At 36.8% G+C, this 21689-nt stretch overlaps 1 protein-coding gene across 1 annotated transcript in view; it reads left to right on the forward strand.

Moving 5' to 3' along the window:
* Positions 1 to 21689, forward strand: part of TTC29 (tetratricopeptide repeat domain 29) — a 199136-nt gene that overhangs the window by 141203 nt on the left and 36244 nt on the right. Inside the window, exons 8-9 of the mRNA XM_023530166.1 lie at positions 8647 to 8859; positions 11396 to 11481. Of these exons, the coding sequence (XP_023385934.1) occupies positions 8647 to 8859; positions 11396 to 11481 (299 nt within the window). The remainder of the gene's footprint in view (positions 1 to 8646; positions 8860 to 11395; positions 11482 to 21689) is intronic.

A 21689-nucleotide genomic window follows, 5' to 3' on the forward strand; every position in this document is an offset into this window, starting at 1 on the left:
TTTTTTTTTTCAAAAGTTAAGTGAATTAGCATTGCTTTTTCTGTATAAATTAATTGTCACTTTTCGAGGCATGTCAGTTTATTCTCCATCTGCTATGTGTACATGTTCATAAAACCTTATAGTATTTAATCAAGAGATCCTTTTAAAGTATTGATAGCCATGAGAAAATTATTCCGTGTTTGATCCGTGTTAAAGAATCAAAGTCCGAGATCTTCGAATGGAACTTAGAATAAAAATGTAATTAGGTTACATCCCTAAAGTCTGATATATCTTTAAACAAGACTGCAAATGAAACTTTATTAGAGCTTCAAATGAATTATTTCATTGCCTTTTTTTAAAATTCAATTTCTTCCCCTTCTCTTTCATGTCTGTGTTACTGACATAGCTGCATGTATTTTACCTGTCTTTTTCAGGGTGTTTTAATTATTTACTGCTTAGTGAACAGTGTGGAGAGGAAGCCTCATTCAGAGGTGCCTGCTTTGCAGCAGGACGTTTTTTGTGTTTTTTTGTTTTATTGGTTTTTTTTTTGCAAAGCTTTGCAAGGAGGTCTTGAATAGCTGGGCTGAGCGTATGGGTTTTGCCTCACCGAATAAACTTCTCTGGAGGCAGTGTTTCCTCTGATGGTCTGAGAGGAGGCACTGCCACAGAAATCTCTCTTCAATGGTACCACTGACCAAGAGTGAAGAGTGTTGGATGAAGTATACCATTTCTAACTAGTGCCTCAAATGGCTCTTAATTTGAATAAGTGACACTGTTTTGCAATATTTTTAGGTTTTAAAGCATTCCATGTAACAGGCCCATCCAGATTTGCTCCAAACCTGGAAAACCTGGAAAAATAATAGATAACATGGCATGAAAAGTTACTGAATGTGACACTCTGTATAGTGTCAACACAGTTGTTTTAACGCCCCTTCCGACCACACCCCGAAGTTGGTATTGTTATCTTTGTAACAGAACCCTTCGAGAAAGGATGTGAATGGTCTCATTATATCATGATGTTGAGGTTCAAACCTTGGTCTCTACCTTTAAGTCAAACATGGGACACAGTTTCTAAAAAAGGGTCACGTGAAGGAAGTAAATCCTCATAGTCTTGGGCATCAGTACGTGAGTTTGGGCAATAGAACCCTTGAGGTTCATTTTCCTCATCTCTAAAATGTAGATACTAACAAATAAATATAGTAGCTACTATCGTGCTTGACACATGATAGGTGCTCAACTAATGTTATTTTCTCCCTCCACACTTGTTAGTTTTTCGTAATATCCAAAACAGTACATACTTATTGTCAGTCAAAACCGTGATATACAGGAAAAAAGTTAACACTCTTTTCACTCACCTCCATCTTCCATAAGTTCATCAATACTGATAAGTTCAAAATGTTCTCCTATACCTTTCTCTTTGCTCATGTAATCATATACACATAATCAGAACGTTAAAATCATGAGCACTATGTAATTCAAGTAAGAATTACATTATTGATTAAGTCCAGAGCAATATAATTTATTAGTTGATCTAATGTCAATATTAACTTGATTTCTCCTCAGACTTTTATGCTTGTCAACACTTTGTACTTAGTATTTTAAGATGAGATAGAAACCATTAAAGTAAAACAATATGAGGAAAATAGTGAACTCTATTAGCTCTACAAGGTTTATAATGGCTAGTATTAATTTCCTATTGTTTATACATTAAACAAATGTTTTACATTTTTAAAAATTGAATAATTTCAATACTTCTAATTATGAACATTTAAGAGCAAAGCTGCCTAATGCTTAATCCTTAGAGATTATAGAACTCAGATAGAAACAAACCGTCTGGGGTTTATTGTAACATAGAGCAGTCAAGCTCGTATACCGTTTCCATCACTGACCACAATTCAGCTATCTAAAATCACAAACAACAACAATTAATAACAGTTCCTCTAGACTATTTTAGAGATCCAGGCAAATCTTCTGGATTTCAAAAACTAACCTACTAGCATTGCCCACATCAGTGGTAAAAGCGTTGCTGAGTTTCTCTCATGCTGGGTTTCTTTCACACTCGTCTTCCTGGGACCCTTTACGTTGTCCGCCTCGGTGACCCATACTCATTAGCAGGGGTCTGCTAGTATTCATTCCTACAGTGTCGATCTGAAATCTTTGCTTAAAATGATAATGAGAGGATTTCATTGTTTAAATAGCCTCTTCAATTTCTTCTGAGTATCCCAAAGTAGCTACAAAAGTTAAGGGCACATTCTCTTCCCAGTTTATTAGGGATGCTGTTGAGATACAGAACAAAATCTTTGTTTTCCAGCGATCCCTTTTGCAGTGGTGTGCAGTGGGTCTGACAAGAGGGAAGCCTTGAAAATGATAGTTTCCACTGGGAAGTGTGACAGGCCCTTAACTATTTCTGCACGTATAATGCCATTATAATTATCACAATTGAATGTAAAAACCTAAAGATAATATAAATTGTTCATGCAGTTAAACTGAAATGGAAAGCAATCTCTTTCATTTTTACAAAAGGGCGATAACATTTTTCTCTTTTTGCCACTGTTCAATATTGCTTCTAGCAGATTTTATGTCTATATTGTACAAACTAGTAACTTAATACCAAAGATATCCAGTAACTCCAGATTAAAATGTAATAGACATAAAGCTTTATTGTTCCTTTAGGTTGTTGTTTTAAACTAAAGTAGAATATTTTCCTAAATTTCTGAACAAATGTACACGATTTAGAACTAAATATGCTTAAGACTTATACCAGTGCTGCCAAAGAAGTAAGTAGGCCTATGGATCTGTCAAATTATCTTCATGCAATTATGTCTGTGGCATTATTTTTACTGGAAAATGTACAAGTTGATAGAAAAGGAAATAATTAGCTACTTTCAGAACTGCCGATGCATGGAGCTAAAGCAGACCAGTCTGTGTGTCTTAGAGATTGTGACATTTGAAATTACCTGAACAATACCAGGAGCCATCTTTGGATATAATTACCACCTTGCCTAATGAATGTCAGGGCTAGACAGAGTCACACTTTATTTATGAAATATTATTTTATTAAAACTTGCTTTTGCCCTTCTTGTATTGCAAACTTCAGATTTCTGTGCTGTTTTCTTAAGTGGAGCAACTTCTTTATTTTTTTTCTTTTTCTTTTCCCTCCCCCTTCAAGTAATCAATGCACTGCTGAATGAGTTCATTTTAATGCACTCAATCATGCCGCTAATGTTCGTAGCTTACGGGCGCAAGCATCAGTAATGCAGGAATGTTATATGGCTTTAGTTTGGGCCATTTCATAAAATATTCATGGAATCAAAAATGTGCATCAAAATAGCGGCTGGGAGAATTACATTTATGTTCCTGCTTTTATGGCAGCTTCACATTTAAACCCATTTGTGTTAATATCTAGTCAATCTTCCTACTTTAAAAAAAAAAAACTAAAATGGGAGAGATCATATACATTCTCCTTTGCTTAATATTTGTTCTAGACATCTGCTGTGATACAACAAATATCTATAAACTTTCAGAGATGTCGTGCAGGGAAGAGGGGCAAGCAACAATTTGGATAATACCCAAATATATAAAATCTTATTTTCTCTACATAATGTTTGTTTTAACATCCTACCAAGCAATTTTGCAGTTTACAACATTGTTTGGGTTTTGTTTATATTTTTAAATAAATGGATGAATTTCTTGTTTGTGTGGGCTTTAGGTAAAATGAAACTCTTCTCTAGTAGTTTTATTTTAAAAGAGTACTTTCCTTTATATGAAAAACTGTAAATAGATGCCGACCTTTTTATTGTTTACGTAGATATCATATAATTGTTTGGAAAAAAAAACAAACAAACCTGAGGCTTAGACTACTTCTTCCCTACCTAGGATCTCTTGTTTTACACAGCTGTTCACAGTGTGTCTCCTCAAGTGTGCTTTCGGATACTACCTCATATTAGTGAGATGAATCGATTACTTACGGTATCGGTGGAAGGCCATCTCCAGTCCCTCCAACAAAACATTCTGGCTCCATTTTCTTCCCTGAGTCTCTTGAAATATTAGCGGACTCTCTGGATTTTTGCTGAGCATAGAACCATACATTCCAGGCACCTAGCTGAGCAACAGCTAGTATGTCTTCCTTATGGCGGTTACTCTTGTGATCCTTGTTGCTTATAGTGATGATGAAGATTTGGTGGTAATTCCTGATGCAACACGGTGGAGCTCATATTCCCTCAGGGGACCTTTACCATCTACGAATATTCTCGAGGGCTTCTCTTTTCTGTATTGCTTTCAGTTAACTTTTATTTTTGTGATATTTCGGTGTAATCATTCTTCTCTCTGCCCTTTTCCTCAATGGGAAATAATGTTTGCATTTTATAATTCCAGAAAAGGACAGTTATCTGTACACTTGTCCTTCAATGAGACTGATGGCGGAATCGGGAGATCTTACCCGGTTCTGATATATTATCTTGTATTTGATTACAAAAGGTAGACTGTAGATGAACACTGTGAGCCAAATTGGAAAATCTGGTTCATGATCTTCATTTATGTTTATATTTAGCTTTGTTAAACTTATCATTATACTGATAACCTATTATGATATATTAAATTAAATTTAAAAACAGAATGTATTATATCTTAATAAATATCTAGTCTCAATATCAGATTCTTTACTCAGAAAGTAATAAAATTTTTGAAATCCTATTTACAGTTGGATGGAAATATAAATTGGATTGAAATCATATCATTGTTAATCATGCTGAAAGAGAAATAATTGCATATTTAAATTACTATGCTCTCTTTATAGTACAGACATATTGTTTAATATTTTTAAATAAAATATTATACAATTTTATAATATGAACCTTCAAATTCTGACCAGCCTTCAGAAATTGTAGCCAAGGTGTTTGTGTATTTATGGTCATTTGTATCAAATCCTCACTGGCTTATTTATGAACCTATTTGCTTTCAAATAACTTCAAAAATGAATCCCTGCATCTGAGAAGGACTGGAAAACTCTCGTTCTTCTGTGCAGGCACCTTGGTCAAACATAGCACTGATCAGAGTCCCCAGTGACCTCATCTGTGGCACAGTGGTTAAGAAAAGGGAAGCGGAACCGTAAATAGCTAGATTTGGCCACAGATGACTAAGTCTGAGGCACCCGAGGAATTCCAGGTGGCCCCACAGATGTCACAGAAGTAGAAAATTTAGATGTCTATTGCACAGCTGGTTGTACGTAAGACTCCTTCCGAAAGACCATCAGAAGCACATCAGGGCTAGTATCTGTGCTTTAGAGTTAGAGGTTACCTGGATTGCCTGAGCAGAGTCACAGAGTTATGGAACTAGAAGAGATTAGAAATCACGTAATTTAAGCATTAGTTTTACTTTGAGAGATTTTTGTCTAGAGAACGTAACTTACTTTACTTAAAATTCCTGACTCTTCGTTTGTTGACTAGGACCTGATAAGGTAGAACAAAGCTGTATGATTTAAATAAAAAAGGATCCTGTGTTTAAATTCTAAGCACCACTTTTTACTATTTGAGTCATTTAACCCTTGAGAGCCTCAACTTCCTCTGTAGTGTAAAAGTACTATTTACTTCACCAGTTTTTAAAAGGTTAAATAAGATATATATATGGAAAAGCTTCCCATTTTGACTAGCACCCAATGAAGAATAGTTTCCTGTCAGCTTCCACCTGAGCATCTTGGACCACGACCCTTCCTCATGGGAGAGCACACCTAGAACCTTTGGAGAGTTGAACGTTGGCCAATAACCATGAGCTAAGCAGCATACTGATACTAAGCCAAAGCCCTAGCAAATATCAAAAACAACTAAAAAACTATATCCCAATAGTTCCAAGGCCACTTTCTGTAGTAACCAACTGACACCAGTGTCCCAAGAACCTCCCTATGTCATTCCTGCTTAGCCTGTCCAGTATGGCCAATGGCGTAGTAGCATAGAGGGAAATCTGGCTTATATGCGATACTAAGACACAACTCCACCCTTTCTTCACTCTTCTCCACCTTCACCCATTTCTTCCACCTGTCCTTACCTTTCCCTCCTCCAGCCTCCCCTTTCTGCCCTCGTGTAAATCGAATCTTGGACATGGCTGTCAATTCTTATGTTTAATTTACCTCATTGAGCCTCATTTGCATCTCACTGTGGTGAGGTGGATTACCCAGAGCCCCCTCCCCTGGCTTTCCTCCTGGAATCCCTAGTGAATCTGTTGTTCCGTAACATGCCTTCGGACCCTCTTCCATCTGGCTACCGTGTGACCACCAATGTCTTTCTTAGTCTCTTTGTGTTTCCAGTTTTTTCTGGGCCCAACTGGTATACTCACAGTTCTTCATAACTACCCTTTCCTATTCACATGGTCAAAGAGAAATATATATCTGTACTTTATAAATAGACGGATGCTGGACAGAAAAAAAAAGAACTCTGGTATACATCTTTCTAGGGATACAGAGCTATACTGTATAGGCAGAAATATAGTTGACAGAGGAAACACAACACACATATATGTCAACACTCCATTCGAGTTTTTTAAAAAATGAGGGTCATGGGTATTTGGAGAAAGGTGTTTCTGATGAGAGGTGCTACAGGAGAGAGATGACAAACTATGCTTGCTTTTGTGGGAGGTAAAGAAAAATTGTCAGTTAAATGTAAAGATAGATTAGAGCAGTGAACTTCAACCTTGAATATTTGTATAAAAATGAAAAAGGATTGGCATCATTTGTAAAATGGCTTCTCTTGTATATTTTTTATTGCAAAATGAACATATTTTGATGATAGAAACACTAGAAAATGACAATAATCAGAAGAAAAAGCAGAACAGAAACCATCTATCACCCATATAACACTGATAATGCTTTGTAAATGTGTTCTGATGTTTTCCAATATTTTCCCTTATCAAAAACACCAGTCTATATTTATGGTTTTGTAGTATTTTATCATGTGAAAATTTCGTAACACAAGTTTATAAACATCTCTGGAGTACACATTCCATTCTCTGTATGTGTCTTTGCTGATATTCCCTCTTTCTGCATCGTGGGTAGCATGTCTTCACTGAAGTTTATACAGATTATTTGCTGATTATCCACTTCTGTTGTGTTTCTATGTGAATAGTATTCTTCTTTATGTATATATTCTTTAATACTTTAATACTAATGTTGATAACAAATTCAGTGCAAAAATGGAGAATTATATACAGTAGTCATGGCAGTGTCTGTACTATCCTGTAATATCCAACCTATAATATCCAATGAATCTCATTCGAGGCACTGTATTGAGCCCGATATGACCTGCATAGGTTAATTTAATCAGTCACGATAATATTGTTATAAGGACTTAGTTATGTTTTATTGTGTTTGTTGAGCACTTAATCTGCATCAGGTATTGAACATGTGTTAAGTTATTTCTCACAATAACACCTTTAATAGTTACACTATTATCCTATTTTGCAGAAGCATTAAACTCAACCACAGAACTTAATTAATTAGCCTAAGCCTAAACAACAGAAAGGGTAAAGGCTATTGGCTTGGAGCCTACACTCCCTCCTAGCCACTGCTGCCAAAAGGCCTAGATAGATAGAAGTGCTTTTCCAGTTCATTCCAACTCGGCAACTCCAATACTACAGAAAAGTATTTGCATTACAGGATACTTTGAGCCCATCTACAAGGCAATTCACAAGTAAAATACAACTTATGGCATGGAGCTGCAAACTGCGCTTCTGGAAATTGGCTTGCTCATATGTCAAGAAATGAAATGACGTAAAACTAAGTTAGACTTCGACTTTAAGAAGATATGTTTTGGACTATATTATAAAATATGATCCAGAAAGGCAGTTACCTTTTAATTACTCAAAACTAAACAAAGTATACAAACCTCTGCTTAGAAAATTCGATCAGACTTTGACTAGTTGTTTAAAGATCCATAATATATGAATTTGAAATGTATTACTGACGCATCTTTCCCAGGATACCCCAAATCTTCTTTTTTGTTAAATTTATTGGGGTGACATTGGTTAATAAAATTATATAGTTTCAAATGTACAATTCAATAACACATCATCTGTGTATTGTGTTTTGTGTTCACCACCCGAAGTCAGATCTTCTGCCGCCACCCAATTCTTACCGAGTGGAGAACGCTGTCTGTTGGGAAAGCCGTGTGGTCTGGTGGGCAGCATGGGCCTTGGAGTCGGACCACCCGGCTCTGCCAACCCTCAGATGGGCAATCGCAGGCAAAACTCTTACCCTCACTTTCTCCTCTGTAAAATGGAATCATAACAATCCCTGTTCCACGGGACTCTTTTAAAAAGATTCAATGCGAAGTTCATATAAAGCACATGGCACAGTGCCTTGCATGTAAAATAATAAATATGATTTTTATTAATAATAATTACTGGACTTTCACACTGTCTTTAAATGTATGTAATCTTGGTCAATTCTACCAGCCAAAGGACATCCCTCTAGCAGGTGTCCATCCAAAACCAGTGCTGAATCTAAGGTCCAAATGGAGATCACTCATTTTCCAGCTTAAGTCCTCCAGCCTTAGAAATTCTTGACTGTATCTCATGAGTCTCCCCCCACCCCTTTAATAGCAAAATATAACATGTACGTAAAATTCTTAGAAATATGTTTTGGCCTGTGGTTTATATTTATGAATGGCTTTTATTCTTCAGATCAGCTTCTAGAAGCTGCCGAGCATTATGAAGCGTTCCATCAACTGACGCAGGGGCGGGTGTGGAAGGACGAGACAGGCCGCTTTCTCAACCTGTTGGCCTGCGAGAGTCTCCTGAGGACTTACAGGTTACTCGCAGACAAAATGCTGGAAAATAAAGAATACAAGCAGGCCATCAGTACTCTATTAAAAGCTTCTGAGATAGCTAAAGAAGGTAGGTGGAAAGAAACTCTCACATTGCTTTCTTTAATGGGCAGACGCTGCTCCTCCCAAGAGCGACATAAAAATCAAGTGTTTGGGTGATTATTTTCTGTGAAATGCAATGACAAATGCCATCAATATATTTTTAAATTTTACTGTAAAACAGAGGTGCCTTAGTGCTGACAACAAGAAATCCATTAGTTTCTTGAAAGCTTTATCTCCAAAATTACAACCCTCTGGGAGTAGTGTTATAAAGCAATGAACCTATAATGACAAGGTAAGGTCATTCGTGAAAGTGTATGTGTGTGTGTGTGTGTGTGTTTCAGGTCATAATATTCTTATAACTTTTCATTGTTTGTAAATTTCTCATTGTCAGGTAATAGGAAAGATATGATAAATATTTAGTTAGGAGTCAGAAGAAAATAGAATTCCATATGTTTTAGACCCTTGACTGTCAAAGTGTGGCCTTCGTACCGGCTCAGAATCTGCAGATTAGCAAGATCCCCAGCAAGATTCCCCAGGTGATTCGTACACACAGTTATAGCAGTGAAAATGCTTTAGTGAGAGCTGCTCACATCCTTAATATTTTATGTCATATGCATATATATAAAATATAAAGAAAATTTTGGAGCTTATATTCATAAGCTTTTACTCGTGAAATGCAAGGATTTTTTATTGCCATATAGTAATTTATGAATAGAGTAGCCTTTTCATGAAGAAAAAATGATAGAAGTTATGCCGTCGAACTGAATTTTTTTGGCTTGTAGATATATTAGGTCTATTGGAATAACAGTTGGCTTGTTTGGGGTAAGCAAGTCTGATTTTCTGGGTGTGATTTTAATTTTCTGAAGAATAAAAGTAAACAGCTTATTCTCCTTGTTAGGTCTTTTAATAACTTTAGTTGGAATAGCTGTAGGAATCACCCCCAGTGAAAGATGTTATCTTACTGAATGAACTGCTTTTGAATGAACGGTGATCTAGTACTTTCTCCCAAAAGGCTAAACACTAATAGAAATGGTTATCTCTTAGATCAATTTCAGCAGCTGACTTAGTCACGTGGAAAGTTATGTGGAATTTCAGGGTAAAGTAATATATGAATTAGGAAAAGGTATTTTACTTCAGGTTCGCATATGCTAAAATGCAAGGTAGTCACAAAGAAAGAGAGGGGTCCCTAGAGTCCTGAAAATAAAACCATAATGTTTTCTTTAATATAAATGATTATTGACTGGGGTAGCAAAGCCAGTTTAATTTAACCCACTCAAACTACACAATCTAAGTAGTGTTTTGTCATTTTTTTCCTTTGGTAAATCGTCATTCAACTTTACTAGTGGCGACATTTTCCTCCATTATTTTATTGCTTTCACTTTATCTTAACTTTGTCTCAACTAATAAGCAGGAAAAGTTCTCATGCTTACATACTATTTTAGAAGGAATATTTGATATGATCCAACTGTGTAAATTAGCTGCCTCAAAATCTTTCTATCAAGAGTAGATTTTTCTCTCCTCCTCTCTACTAGTCTGCCCTTTATATAAAATTAGATGCTGATGACGATACCACATCAGCACATGCTCTTGCTAGTGCTTTAATATAGTTATACCATTTAACACAGCAAGTATGAATCACATATAACTGACTTTTAATCGGCCAAGGGCCAGCTTTCCTTCACAGCCTCTTCCTTCCACCCCATCTTCCCCTCCCCTAGTCTCATCCCAACCCCAGCACTCATAAACCTATACCAGATAGTGCCCAGCTGAATTTTAAGAGTGAAAATTCCCCAGACTAGATCACTGGCATCATCAGCTCTGCTGAAGTGAGATCTTAAGGGTATCATTCTCTGCAATTGGTGAAACTGCTACAGAAGGGGAGAAAAAAAAATCCTGTCACCAGCATTTGTTAACCTGTTTTCTCGCAGTCTTCCCATTGAGCCATGCTTCACGAGTGGTAACTCACTGAGTGGTGAGAGCGAATGCAGCATAGAGGATCGCTAGCTCCTGCCGAAATCCATTATGGTTGGAATGCAATGTTTAGAAAGTAATCGAAGGATACTTACTTTTTAAATATCAAAAATGAGAGTGGCTCTGTCAGCATTTGCATTACCCAGGACTTAGGTAACATTGAAAGCCAAAGAGTTCCAAAAGTAGAAAAAGGATAGTATTCTTTTTAAACATAAGTGCCTTTAATGATTTCTGTAAGTATATCACATTTATATATATTATATGCTATGAGATGACATAATGTATGCCATGGTGGACCGGTATAGAAATTACATATGAATCTCAACATGATAGTACCAGGTCATGTATATACAGGACAGCTCCTCATAATTATGTTGCTAACGCTCTGTAGCATCTGTGATCCAGGTAAATTGTATTAACACCAGCCCTTTTTTTTTTTTTTAATCAGTACATGGTTAGGTTGCAGGGATTATAGATAAATGTGTATACTTTGTTATAATAACTTTCTACTGTCTTAATAAGCTAAGATTCTGTTTGTTTTACTAAATCAATTTCTTTAAAGCCACAATAATTTTTCTATATTTTCACTTTAGGAAATGACAAAAGGATGGAAGGAGAAGCTTCCTATTACTTGGGCTTAGCATACTTGGCTGCTGGAAATTATGAAACAGCATTAACAGTAAGTTGAAATAAACTTTTAGTCATTGCCACTTTTAATTTTTATTTTATCATATTTTATTGTATGTTGTTAAAAGGCCGATAGAAATGGACCTGATGTCAGTGTACCTATTTATGGAGACTGAAGCACAATAGCAATGTTCTAGAGGCATAAAAAATTGGTTTTATTGTTTATAGAAGATAGTATCAGTCAATTACCATGAACTGCTTTAGGAAAAATGAAAGTTAAACATGTAGGGTGATGTGACCCTCTACACCACCATGTCACCAAGGACAAGAGGAAATGGGTTTAAATGACAGCAAAAGGTGAGTAGTAAAAAAAAGTTACAGTAAACTTATAATATGATTTAGGGAAATTTGCTTAGAAAAGGTTGTAGACATCAAGCAGTAGAAGGGATTGCACTGCCGCGTGTGGGTTAGGGAGAGGTGAGAGACAGGGCAGCAAAGTGGGGGGCATTGTTGGGCCCCCCATCTGAGAAGTAGCCTGCTGCATGATAAAAATCAGTGTTTGCCTACTTTATGACCAGACTTGGTGTGTTTGGCTAAAACACACAAAAAATGTCAAGAAAGAAAAGCTATCTTTTCTGTCTTATAACTGAAATTCTTTTTCTTTCATTCTTCTCTCATCTCTAATAAATTTAAAGCATAGCATCCTTTCATTTCACATACATCTCTTTAATAATCTTATTTGATATGCAATATTGGCTTTATTTTCAGCCTTGAGGATCTCTTATTTGCTCTTTTAGATATTCATACTAAATAAGATTCCGTATTTGGAGTTCATATTTTTCTCTATCACCCTTTTGAAATTGGGTCATCATAGAAATGGGTTTTCCTAGATGACTCTTCTGCTTGATGTTTTTCAGTTAACGACATGCATTCAGTAAAGCTGAGTTCCAGGTACTTTGGGAAACACGGGCCAACAAGATGCACACTGCCCTTGAGGAACTAGTTTAATGAGGGTGACCAACTGGTAAACATACCTATAATTCAAAGCAGGATGAACAGGGATTCTCTGAGTGCAGAGATAAGAGTGGTTGATTCCAACACAGAACGCCAGGTAGGTTGCACGGAAGAGATTTTGAGGAGCAAGATTTCTACAGGCAGAAAGTGTGAAAGTCCAGGATGATGGAACGTTAGACACTCACACCCTTACACAGACATTCACACGCACTCAACATGAGCATACTCAGTGCCTTTGGGAAGCAATGAATTGTCCACTGCAAGATGTTACAGTACGAGATCAAGTTTGAAAATCAGGTGAAAACTAGCTTATGCTTGCTCGCTCGCTCATGCTCTCTCCCCACTTCTCTCTGTCTCTCTCTCTCTGTCTCTCTCTGTCTCTCTCTCTCTGTCTCTCTGTCTCTCTCTCTGTCTCTCTCTCTCTCTCTCTCTATGTCTCCCCCTCCCTCTCTCCCTCCCTGTTCCCCTCCCTCTCCCCCTCCCTCTCCGTCTCCCTCTCTCTCTCTCCCTCTCTCTCTCTCATACATGGGCAATGCAAGTACATGGCAAAATAAATTCAAACACAAGTTTACAGTGAAAAATAAATCTTCCTTCCACCCCTGTACTCAGTGTCACAGTTGTCTCAAAGGCAAATATAGTTACAGTATTCTGGTTTGCTTTTATATATATATGCATATAACATATGCACATATGTTCTTTTTGTTGTTTACAAAATGAGTTAGCCTCCTCCATACACATGCGTGTAGACATAGCTCATTTTAAAAGGGCCTCATGGTATTCCGTGGTACAGTTGTACCACAGTGGATTCAGCCATCTCCTGTTGGTAAGCATGTTTTTATTGTGAAGGGTGTAGCAGTGAATGGCTGAGAGATGATCTACAGAGTCCTAGAGGTGAAAATGCAGAGTGGAGATGAATTTGTGTTTTTATTTTTATTTCTATAATTTCCTTCAAAGAATCTTCACCAGTTTACATTCCTACAACAGTAAATGAAGGTGCCTGCTTCTTCCCAAAATCTTTAGGAAATTGGGTATATGTGTAATATATATTGTGAATATTTTTGCAGGCTTGTGTATGAAATTTTCCCATACTGAACTTTTAGATATGTGGCCAAATTTATTATTTTTTTCTTTCATGACTTCTGAACATTCTTAGAAAGATTCTCTCATTCCAAGATTTTTTAAAAAATCTTATGATGAGTTAGAAGATCTTGAATGATTTGTTTGGGAATATGAAGCTCAATCTTTAAGCAATGTGGAATTTTGATGACTCATGATGAGGCTGGTGACACAATCTCATTAATTTATTCTCAACTATTTATCGAGCACCTTCTATATGATAGGCATCATGCCATGAATTGTATTTGATGTTTAACTTTGCAAAATAATGCTAGTGCTGTAGGATAGTCTAATAATGAATGTAATTTGTTACATCTGTTCTAGGAAACTAATACATAGGATGATTAGAGAGAGAATTTACATAAAATTTTACAACAGTGCTCTGGATGTTAGAAGTGGTACTGAAGGTGGAGAGAAGTAGGTTCAGTAGTTCTGAAGGACTTGATAACAGACTAACTGTGGGAGATAAGGGAGATGGAGGGACCCACATGGGCCCTAGGCTCTTGACTGTGGAGCTGGGTGGATACTGGTGTCATTTACTGAGGTAGAGAATGCTGAAGGACACCCAGGCTTGCGGGGGGAAATGCAGAGTTCAGTTTTGAATATGTTGAATTCGAGATTTTAAGATATCCAAGGAGAGATCAAATACACAGTGGTATATACGGATCTGGAGCGCAAAAGGAAATCTAGATTGGAGATACTGTATACATTTGATACTGTATAAATGTGTAACTTGCAGCATATCGAAGCTGTGGAGTAGAGGAGATTTTCTAGAGAGAGTTGACATTGATGAAAGACAAAGGCCTAGGGCCAAGCTGGCTGAAGGGGGTACAAAGGGATCTAAGCAGGAGTGTCCTTGGAGGTGGGAGGAAACCTGGGAATCTGATGGCATATAGGCCAGGGAAACTGGGCATGTCCGAAAGACCAAAATATGCAAACTCCTGCTGCCTCCTGTCCCAGGTTTTGGGCTGGAATGAGAATGCTCACTCCTTGCAGGTATTTGCAGTAAGAACTCAACATTTTCCCCCCAGGCAAGTAAGCACCTGAGTTAGAGTCGGGGTTAGTTAATTCTCATTGTTGGATTCTCCAGTGAGGGCAGAGGCCTTAAGAAACCAGGCAGGCCCTGTGCTGGGCCTCGAGCTCATTACCACGCTCACTGTCCAGGCATAACCTTTGCAGTTGGGAAGAGTCAGCGCTGTCTTCAGAACCCAAGTCTCATTCGCGGCAGAATTGGTGTTGCCTTTTGGGAACACAGTTCACCCAGAACTGAGGACTTGTGGAACCAAGCATAAGATTTGGGCAGGACCTACGGGCCAGTGAAGGCTCTGTTGTCAGGTCTGGATACAAGATGCCATGCACAAGGTCAAGAAGGCATCAGATTCGTAGACGTAAAGCAGGAGGCAGGAAACACGTACCAGGGAATCAGCAACAAATAGAAAGTTGGGGCTGGGGTGTGGCTGGGAAGGAGAATGGATGCTGAGCAATTGTGCCCAGTTCGGGGCATAGGGTCTTCCCACTCCGGCTGACGTTAGAAAGCAGCCTGTTTTTGCTCTTGCACTGAAATAGCCCTATAAAACCTGACCTCCTGCTTCGATTTCAAGTTGAAGGCCATGTCTTTTCATTCTCTCTAGGATCTTACTTCAGCCACTTTTTCCTGTTCCCTTTTAGAGATAAAAGGACATTCTTCAGGCTTCCATTTGAATCCCTTCTTCACTTTTTTGTTTCTGGACCCAGTGAAGGTGATCATGTTACATAAGAAATCAATTATCTCTTTGCAAACTACAATATGCCTTTCCATCCACATTCTCTCTCCATCTGACAGCATCGTCTTATTAGAAACCCACAACAGGACTGAGTGCTCCTTATTTACATGATCAATTTATAAATTACATGATCGATTTGTAAATAGGATCAATTCCTTGATCAATCGACTGATTGATTGATTAGATACCTGCCCAGTTATCTAATCACCAAGTAAAAATTCGACATAGAAGAAAGAAATCTTCTTCTGAAATCTTTTGTCCCACTTTCCCAGCTGTGCAGTATTATCAACACTGCCATCGTCCGTGTCAAAGCGCTGACGCTCCCTTGGGCACAGTGTGGCTCTGAAGAGGTGGAGTGTGCCCGGTGCTCAGCTCTGCCGCGTGGGAGCCAGCCTGAGACGGCACGCGGTTAGATTTAGCCTTTCCCTTCCCGTGTCGCATTTAGCCTAGCTTTAATTTTTATCAACTCTGTACACTGTTTTGATTTTCTCACTTGTGATTTAAGTTTATAATGTGGAATATTTTCACATTTCAGTATCTTGCCTCTGGAGTCAACATCCACCTCTCATGAATTTCTCCCTTCCAATAATGTTGTTCAACTGTTTAAAGAGTATTACACGATTTTTTCCCCCAAGAAACGTGGCACAAGTAAATACCCCTAATTAATAGTTCTGATGATCTGAAACAGAAGAGAATTTGAAATTTTGCTAATGTATCTTAATTAAAGGCTTTAATTTAGTAATAAATGATTAATACATGTAATAGAAGAATATGCTGGCAAGTATGTGAATAGTTGAGTCATTTATTCTTCACTGATAGAGTGCTTTACTCAATGACAAAATAGAGCTAAACTAAAAACAAGTACTGGATTTATTTAGGGCTGAAATACCTACTAATGAGGAAAAGGTATTTGATGAAGAGAAGCAATAGCTACTCTAATAAACCTGTGCAGGAGGTCATGGAGACCCTGACATTTAAAAAGGAGAATTCTACCTGCATATGTCAGGTACTGAGAAAAGAAATAGTGTTTCCCTTTGGCTATCATCAATTTAGACCTATAAATGTTCCAAGTAGAGTAAATTCTGAATTTTAGAAGGTAAATGTATCATACGAAGTCCTAAGGTTTCCAAGAGAAAAATATTTTACTAAAAATCACTTTTAAGTCCTGATGCAAAGTTGGGCCGGCTTCCATAATCAAATATAACAAATACGAAGTTACTTTAAGAAAAAAGAAGGGCCTCCCTTAACACTTTGTTTTTGTGCATGAATTTTCTCTTCTCTAATGCTCCTCCCGAAGCACAGCTTTGTGAGGATTAAGTAAAATATGTGTGCAAAGTTTGTGGTGTAGGATGTAATATAGAGAGGACCGTAAATATTATATTAACATTAATATGCATAAAATAATTATTTCCCAAAGTGCTACATGGTCATACTTCTACAAAATCACTATTTCTGGATTTTGCTTGAGGCCCAAGCACTACCAAAGCAAGAGCATAGCAGAAAATGTTAAATACGTACGTGAGGGTCAGTGTAGTCAAAGGTGTTGGAAGTAGGAGTTTATTCAGGAACTATATTAATGAAAAAGAGCATCTTTACTTTTTGTAGTCTAATTCAAGAGCACACAGCAATAGCTCTCTAATTGTTAAGTGGTTAAATATTTTAACTGACAGTAGGTTTAGATATACAATCTTTATAGGGAAAATAACAAAATATGCAAGAAGCGTGTGAGGCTTGGAGCAAGATGACATGGACCCGAGTCCTGTCTGCCACCTACTAGCTATTAACCTTAACTTCTTGGAGGCTCTGTTTCGTTCATAAAATAAGAATGTCAATGGCAACATCACTGTATCTTTGTGAAGATCAAATGAAAAAAATATACATTTACATTTTTCAACTATAAACAGTTTTCATATGTGTTACTGTTATTACTACAGGCTATGGTACAATTAGCACTGAATAATGATAACATCAATACTCTCTCTAGTAGGTAATATTTACTGAGTATCTATTCAAAGTGCCTGCTTTATACTTATGTTTTTGTTAACTGTAATTTACTAGACTTATCATGTGTAAATTACATAGTGCTTAAATTTATCTTTGTACTGGCACTTATTTTTATAATAGGAATATGATACCCAACATTTAATGGAAAACTTTTTATTATTAATAACTTTTCTTTGAGTAAAAAAAAATAGCATTTATATATAAAAAAAAGAATCTGAGTTATTTATTTATTTAAAGATCAAAGCTATTTGTTACCCATTAACCAGAAGTTATCTTTACTTGTGACCATTAGACATCAGTACCTAACATTGACCCTCCTGTGCCTGTTGGATGGTCCTCATATCTGAGGGCAACTCAGATTCTGGCATGGAGGAAGCTGCGGTCCCCTCCCCCAGATGGCTAGTTATCCTCCTGCGGACATGCAGACAGTCCTGCCTGCAGCCAGTTAGCCTCTTGGTGCTGTGGCGTTGGTCACCAGCGTCCCGAGGCACGCTAAGGAGGGCGCAACCGGAGACGACTCAGGTGTAAGCTCAGGGGTCTCAGCAGTCATTTCCTGCTTTACATCAGTTTTCCTCCGCTTTATCCTTTTGTCCTGTGACCCACCTCAGGCAGTCTCCTGAAGAATAGGAAAGGAGCAGCTGTTACAGATCCATTTCCCCCAGTTGTTGCCACACAGACCTCACTCTTTTTAGCATTACAGCCCCTCCACACACGTGCTCCCACCACACAAATAGCACTGACTTCCTTTTCATTCCATACATTCGCTAAGTAGAGAAATGTTCAAAATACTCATTATCTGACAAGCAAAAGAAAGGTGATGGGATTAGAAAAACACCAATATAAGAAAAAAATAGTCATATTTCCCAAGTTTAAAAGTGGATTTATTTCCAAACTGCATAGAATTATAGTACTCAAAATTAAGGAGCAATTAATTTAAGGCATAGTGTCAGCATGCATGACATATCTGATCTTATTTTAATATCTTTTTGAATAGTTAACCTTACTTGGAAAATAGCATTTTAAGTAGTTCATAAAAAATATATTTTAATAATTTGGAGATTATGAAAATGTAAAATGTTTTACTAATTTTGCTACTTTACCTTTGTATTTAAAGTCATGACCTTTCTAAAACAGTAAAACAGCCTTACAGTAATAGTTAAATATATATTTCTGGAGCAAAGATTGTTTTCAGGCTAGCATTTTAGTAAATTGAATGTTTTTTTTTTTTTTAATTTCCTCATTAATGGAGAGTTTAACTCTCTTTAAACCTTTTTCCTATTTAATTTTCCTAATGGTTCTTCTTTTTTACAATGTTACAGCTTAGGTAATAGCATGTGTGTTTTTTCTTTTTAAATAAATACATACGATATTTGTCAAATAAATTACAATGTCATTTAAATGAAAAAAGATGATAGAGAAATTAAAAACTCAAGAAAAAACGATAATCTGTATTTTTTAAAATAATAATCTATAAGGCAAAAATTGATAAGATGCAGATTTTCATGGAAATGAAGAGGTGTCGTATGTCAGGAAAGAAAGTTCATGGCCTAAATTAATATGAACACTGATATTCTAGCAATAAAAATGCATTGATTTTTTTTTTAAACAAATATGCAAGCTGGTCTTAGATTCCTTCGCGATCTGGAATGCCACTTTCGCCAAAACTTCATGATTATTACTATTCATTATAAAAGGAAAGTGCTGCTAGAGTAGCTCTTCGCCAAGCTGCTGCGATTGTTATTTCCAGTCATTCACATTTTAAGAAATAGGGTAAAATTTTCTGATATTCGTTGTGAGAGAAAATAAAGGATAGTTATATTTATTGGGTTCATCCCAAAGAAGATGAACTTCAAGACTCTGAAAATTGAGGACGCTAAGCAACTATACCGAATAAGAGTGACATATGGAACATAATGTATGTATACTCCTTAAAGTTCAAGGCCTAGCATATGAAAATGTTCTCTGGAGCAATAAAGCAACCTGCATAGTTCATCAGAAGACTAATTGTGTGACAGACCTAGAGGCAACAGCACAGCTGTTAGCACACATTGATCTAGAGGCCGCAAAAGAAGAAGAGGCATCACACCTGCAAGAACCCTGAGATGATTATAGGATTCGACGTGTTGAACAGCAATAGTGTGTGGATCATACTTCATCATTCTCGATCGAGCCAAATTATGTATTTTTCTTCTACAACACAAAAGGGGTAACTTCAGAAAGAAAAATATAATTCAACATCTTAAAATTTATCCAAAATATCCTCAAATGTATTTGTAGTGTAAACAATTACTTGATCTTCAGTTACCAGCTACAGTCAACAGCATTGACTGTAGAGCTTATTCAGCATAATTAGTGCTCACCAAAAATAACATAACAGGTTTTAAAAATGACATTAAAACTATACTCCTAATAGTCAATCCATGTACTTAAAAAACTATTTTACTCAGTAATTTCAACTTTTTCCCTTAATAAACATATAAAAGTTTAGTTAATAACTAATAAGCTGAGCTTAAGATTAAATCTCCATTTTTCCCAGGAATGTCCTCTGCTGACGCTCTCCTTTTTTTCTAAATGATAATGATGATGGCTAGGGGTAGTCAGAGAAAGGGAAGGAAGATAACAAAGAAACAAAGCAATCCACAAAATGATATTTAGTTCCTGAATAATTAAGAGCTAATTATATAAGTGTGTGTAACAGTTTTCGTCTGTAAGCATTTCAAGGGAGAAGGTTAATATTCTTTTACATAAAAGCATGACTTAGAGGCAAAAAATTAGAAAGTCAAATAGCGTTGAACGTTAGCAAGGATGTGAGACAACGGGAAGTGTGGTTAGAAGTGGAGGCTGGTAGAGAGAGTGACGAGATGAGTGAGGTTTGGGGTGTGATTAGCCTATGGTGCATCAGCCCCATTCCACAGACGCTTCATTGGCACATTAGAGCGGCCCATGAGGAGAAGAGAGAAGAGGATGAAGGAGAAAAAGTTATTAAGAAAAATCGAGGGGGCACACACAGACCAATAATAAAAGTGTGTCCTGCTCTAAAGAGTATGGATAATTCTATGTGTTAGAGTTTCAAAATAAATAAATAACATAAAATAAATAAATAACACAAAATACTTTTCATTGTAGTCCGATTGTGTCTTATGCATGGTTCTTGCTCAAATTCACGTTTTCAGGTATTTTTGGCAAAGCTTGCAAGACATTCTTTGAGTTCCTGTGAAAGCTTGGGCCATGGTAGGTGAACGGTTTAGGATTGTCTTGGTTTGGGTTTCTCCAGTAGCAGACTTTGAGACCTGCCTTTGAATTCAAGCAGTTTATTTGAGAGAGGTTCTACCAGCCAGTTATGCTATGAATAGATGGAGCTCAGTCCTGCTGGAACGCTCTGAGAAACACTGTAGAAACCAGTCAATTATCCCAGTAAAGGGGTAAGGGAGCTGGTGTATTTATCCAGCAATTCCCACCCTTTGATGGTTGAGAGCTGCTTCCAGGGACACCAATTCTCGGCAGTTCTAGTTTACCATGAGCCCAGCCATCAGACAGAAAGTTCCAGGTGTTGGTGTCGGCAGCCTTTTGCTGCAGAGTTTACAGGAGGGGCACTGACAGAGTTGACTACGTCCGTGCAAGTCACCTGACTTCTGTAAGTTTCCTTTTCCATGTCTGTAAAATGAAGATGATAAAACTGCTGTGAGGATTCAATGAGATGAAATAGTAATGTGCCTGACACATAAGTGGTCAACGAATGGTAGTTTTGTTCTGCTTTAGGAAAATTGACAATTTTGCATATCTTTTGGCTCAGGAATTACTCATTTGAGAGTTTATCTGAAGAAAATAATTATTAATGTATATGCATATTTAGCTATAACATTGCATGATTTTTAATGTATACAGAGACTTAGCTGTAACCTTAATATACAATGTTATAAGCACAGTTTATAATGGTGAAAAACCAGAAACAAAGTAAATGTACAGTAGCAATTTGATTAAACATCGTTGAGTATCCTATGATGCAATACAATGTAATGCAGACAAAAATGACCCAATAAGTAAATATTTTATAATAGTAAAATTATTATCAAAATGTTAAATAAAAAATCAGGGTACAAAACGATGTACATTATGACTGTACTTATATGTTTACATACATAGAAGTATATACATATAAGATATGTATATGTGAAAATACCAGAAATGCAAAATTCTTTTCAGTGGTTATCTGTGGAAACTGGAATAATGGATGACTTTATTTTTTTATTTTTGGAGGATGGATCTCTATTTCCCAAATTTTCTACAATTAACATACAGTAAGTCCTCATGTAACATCGTCTATAGGTTCTGTGACTATACGTGAAACTATGTGTAATGAAAC

The sequence above is a fragment of the Pteropus vampyrus genome, unplaced genomic scaffold, assembly GCF_000151845.1.
Source record: "Pteropus vampyrus isolate Shadow unplaced genomic scaffold, Pvam_2.0 Scaffold47, whole genome shotgun sequence".
In the NCBI taxonomy this organism is placed as follows: domain Eukaryota; kingdom Metazoa; phylum Chordata; class Mammalia; order Chiroptera; family Pteropodidae; genus Pteropus; species Pteropus vampyrus.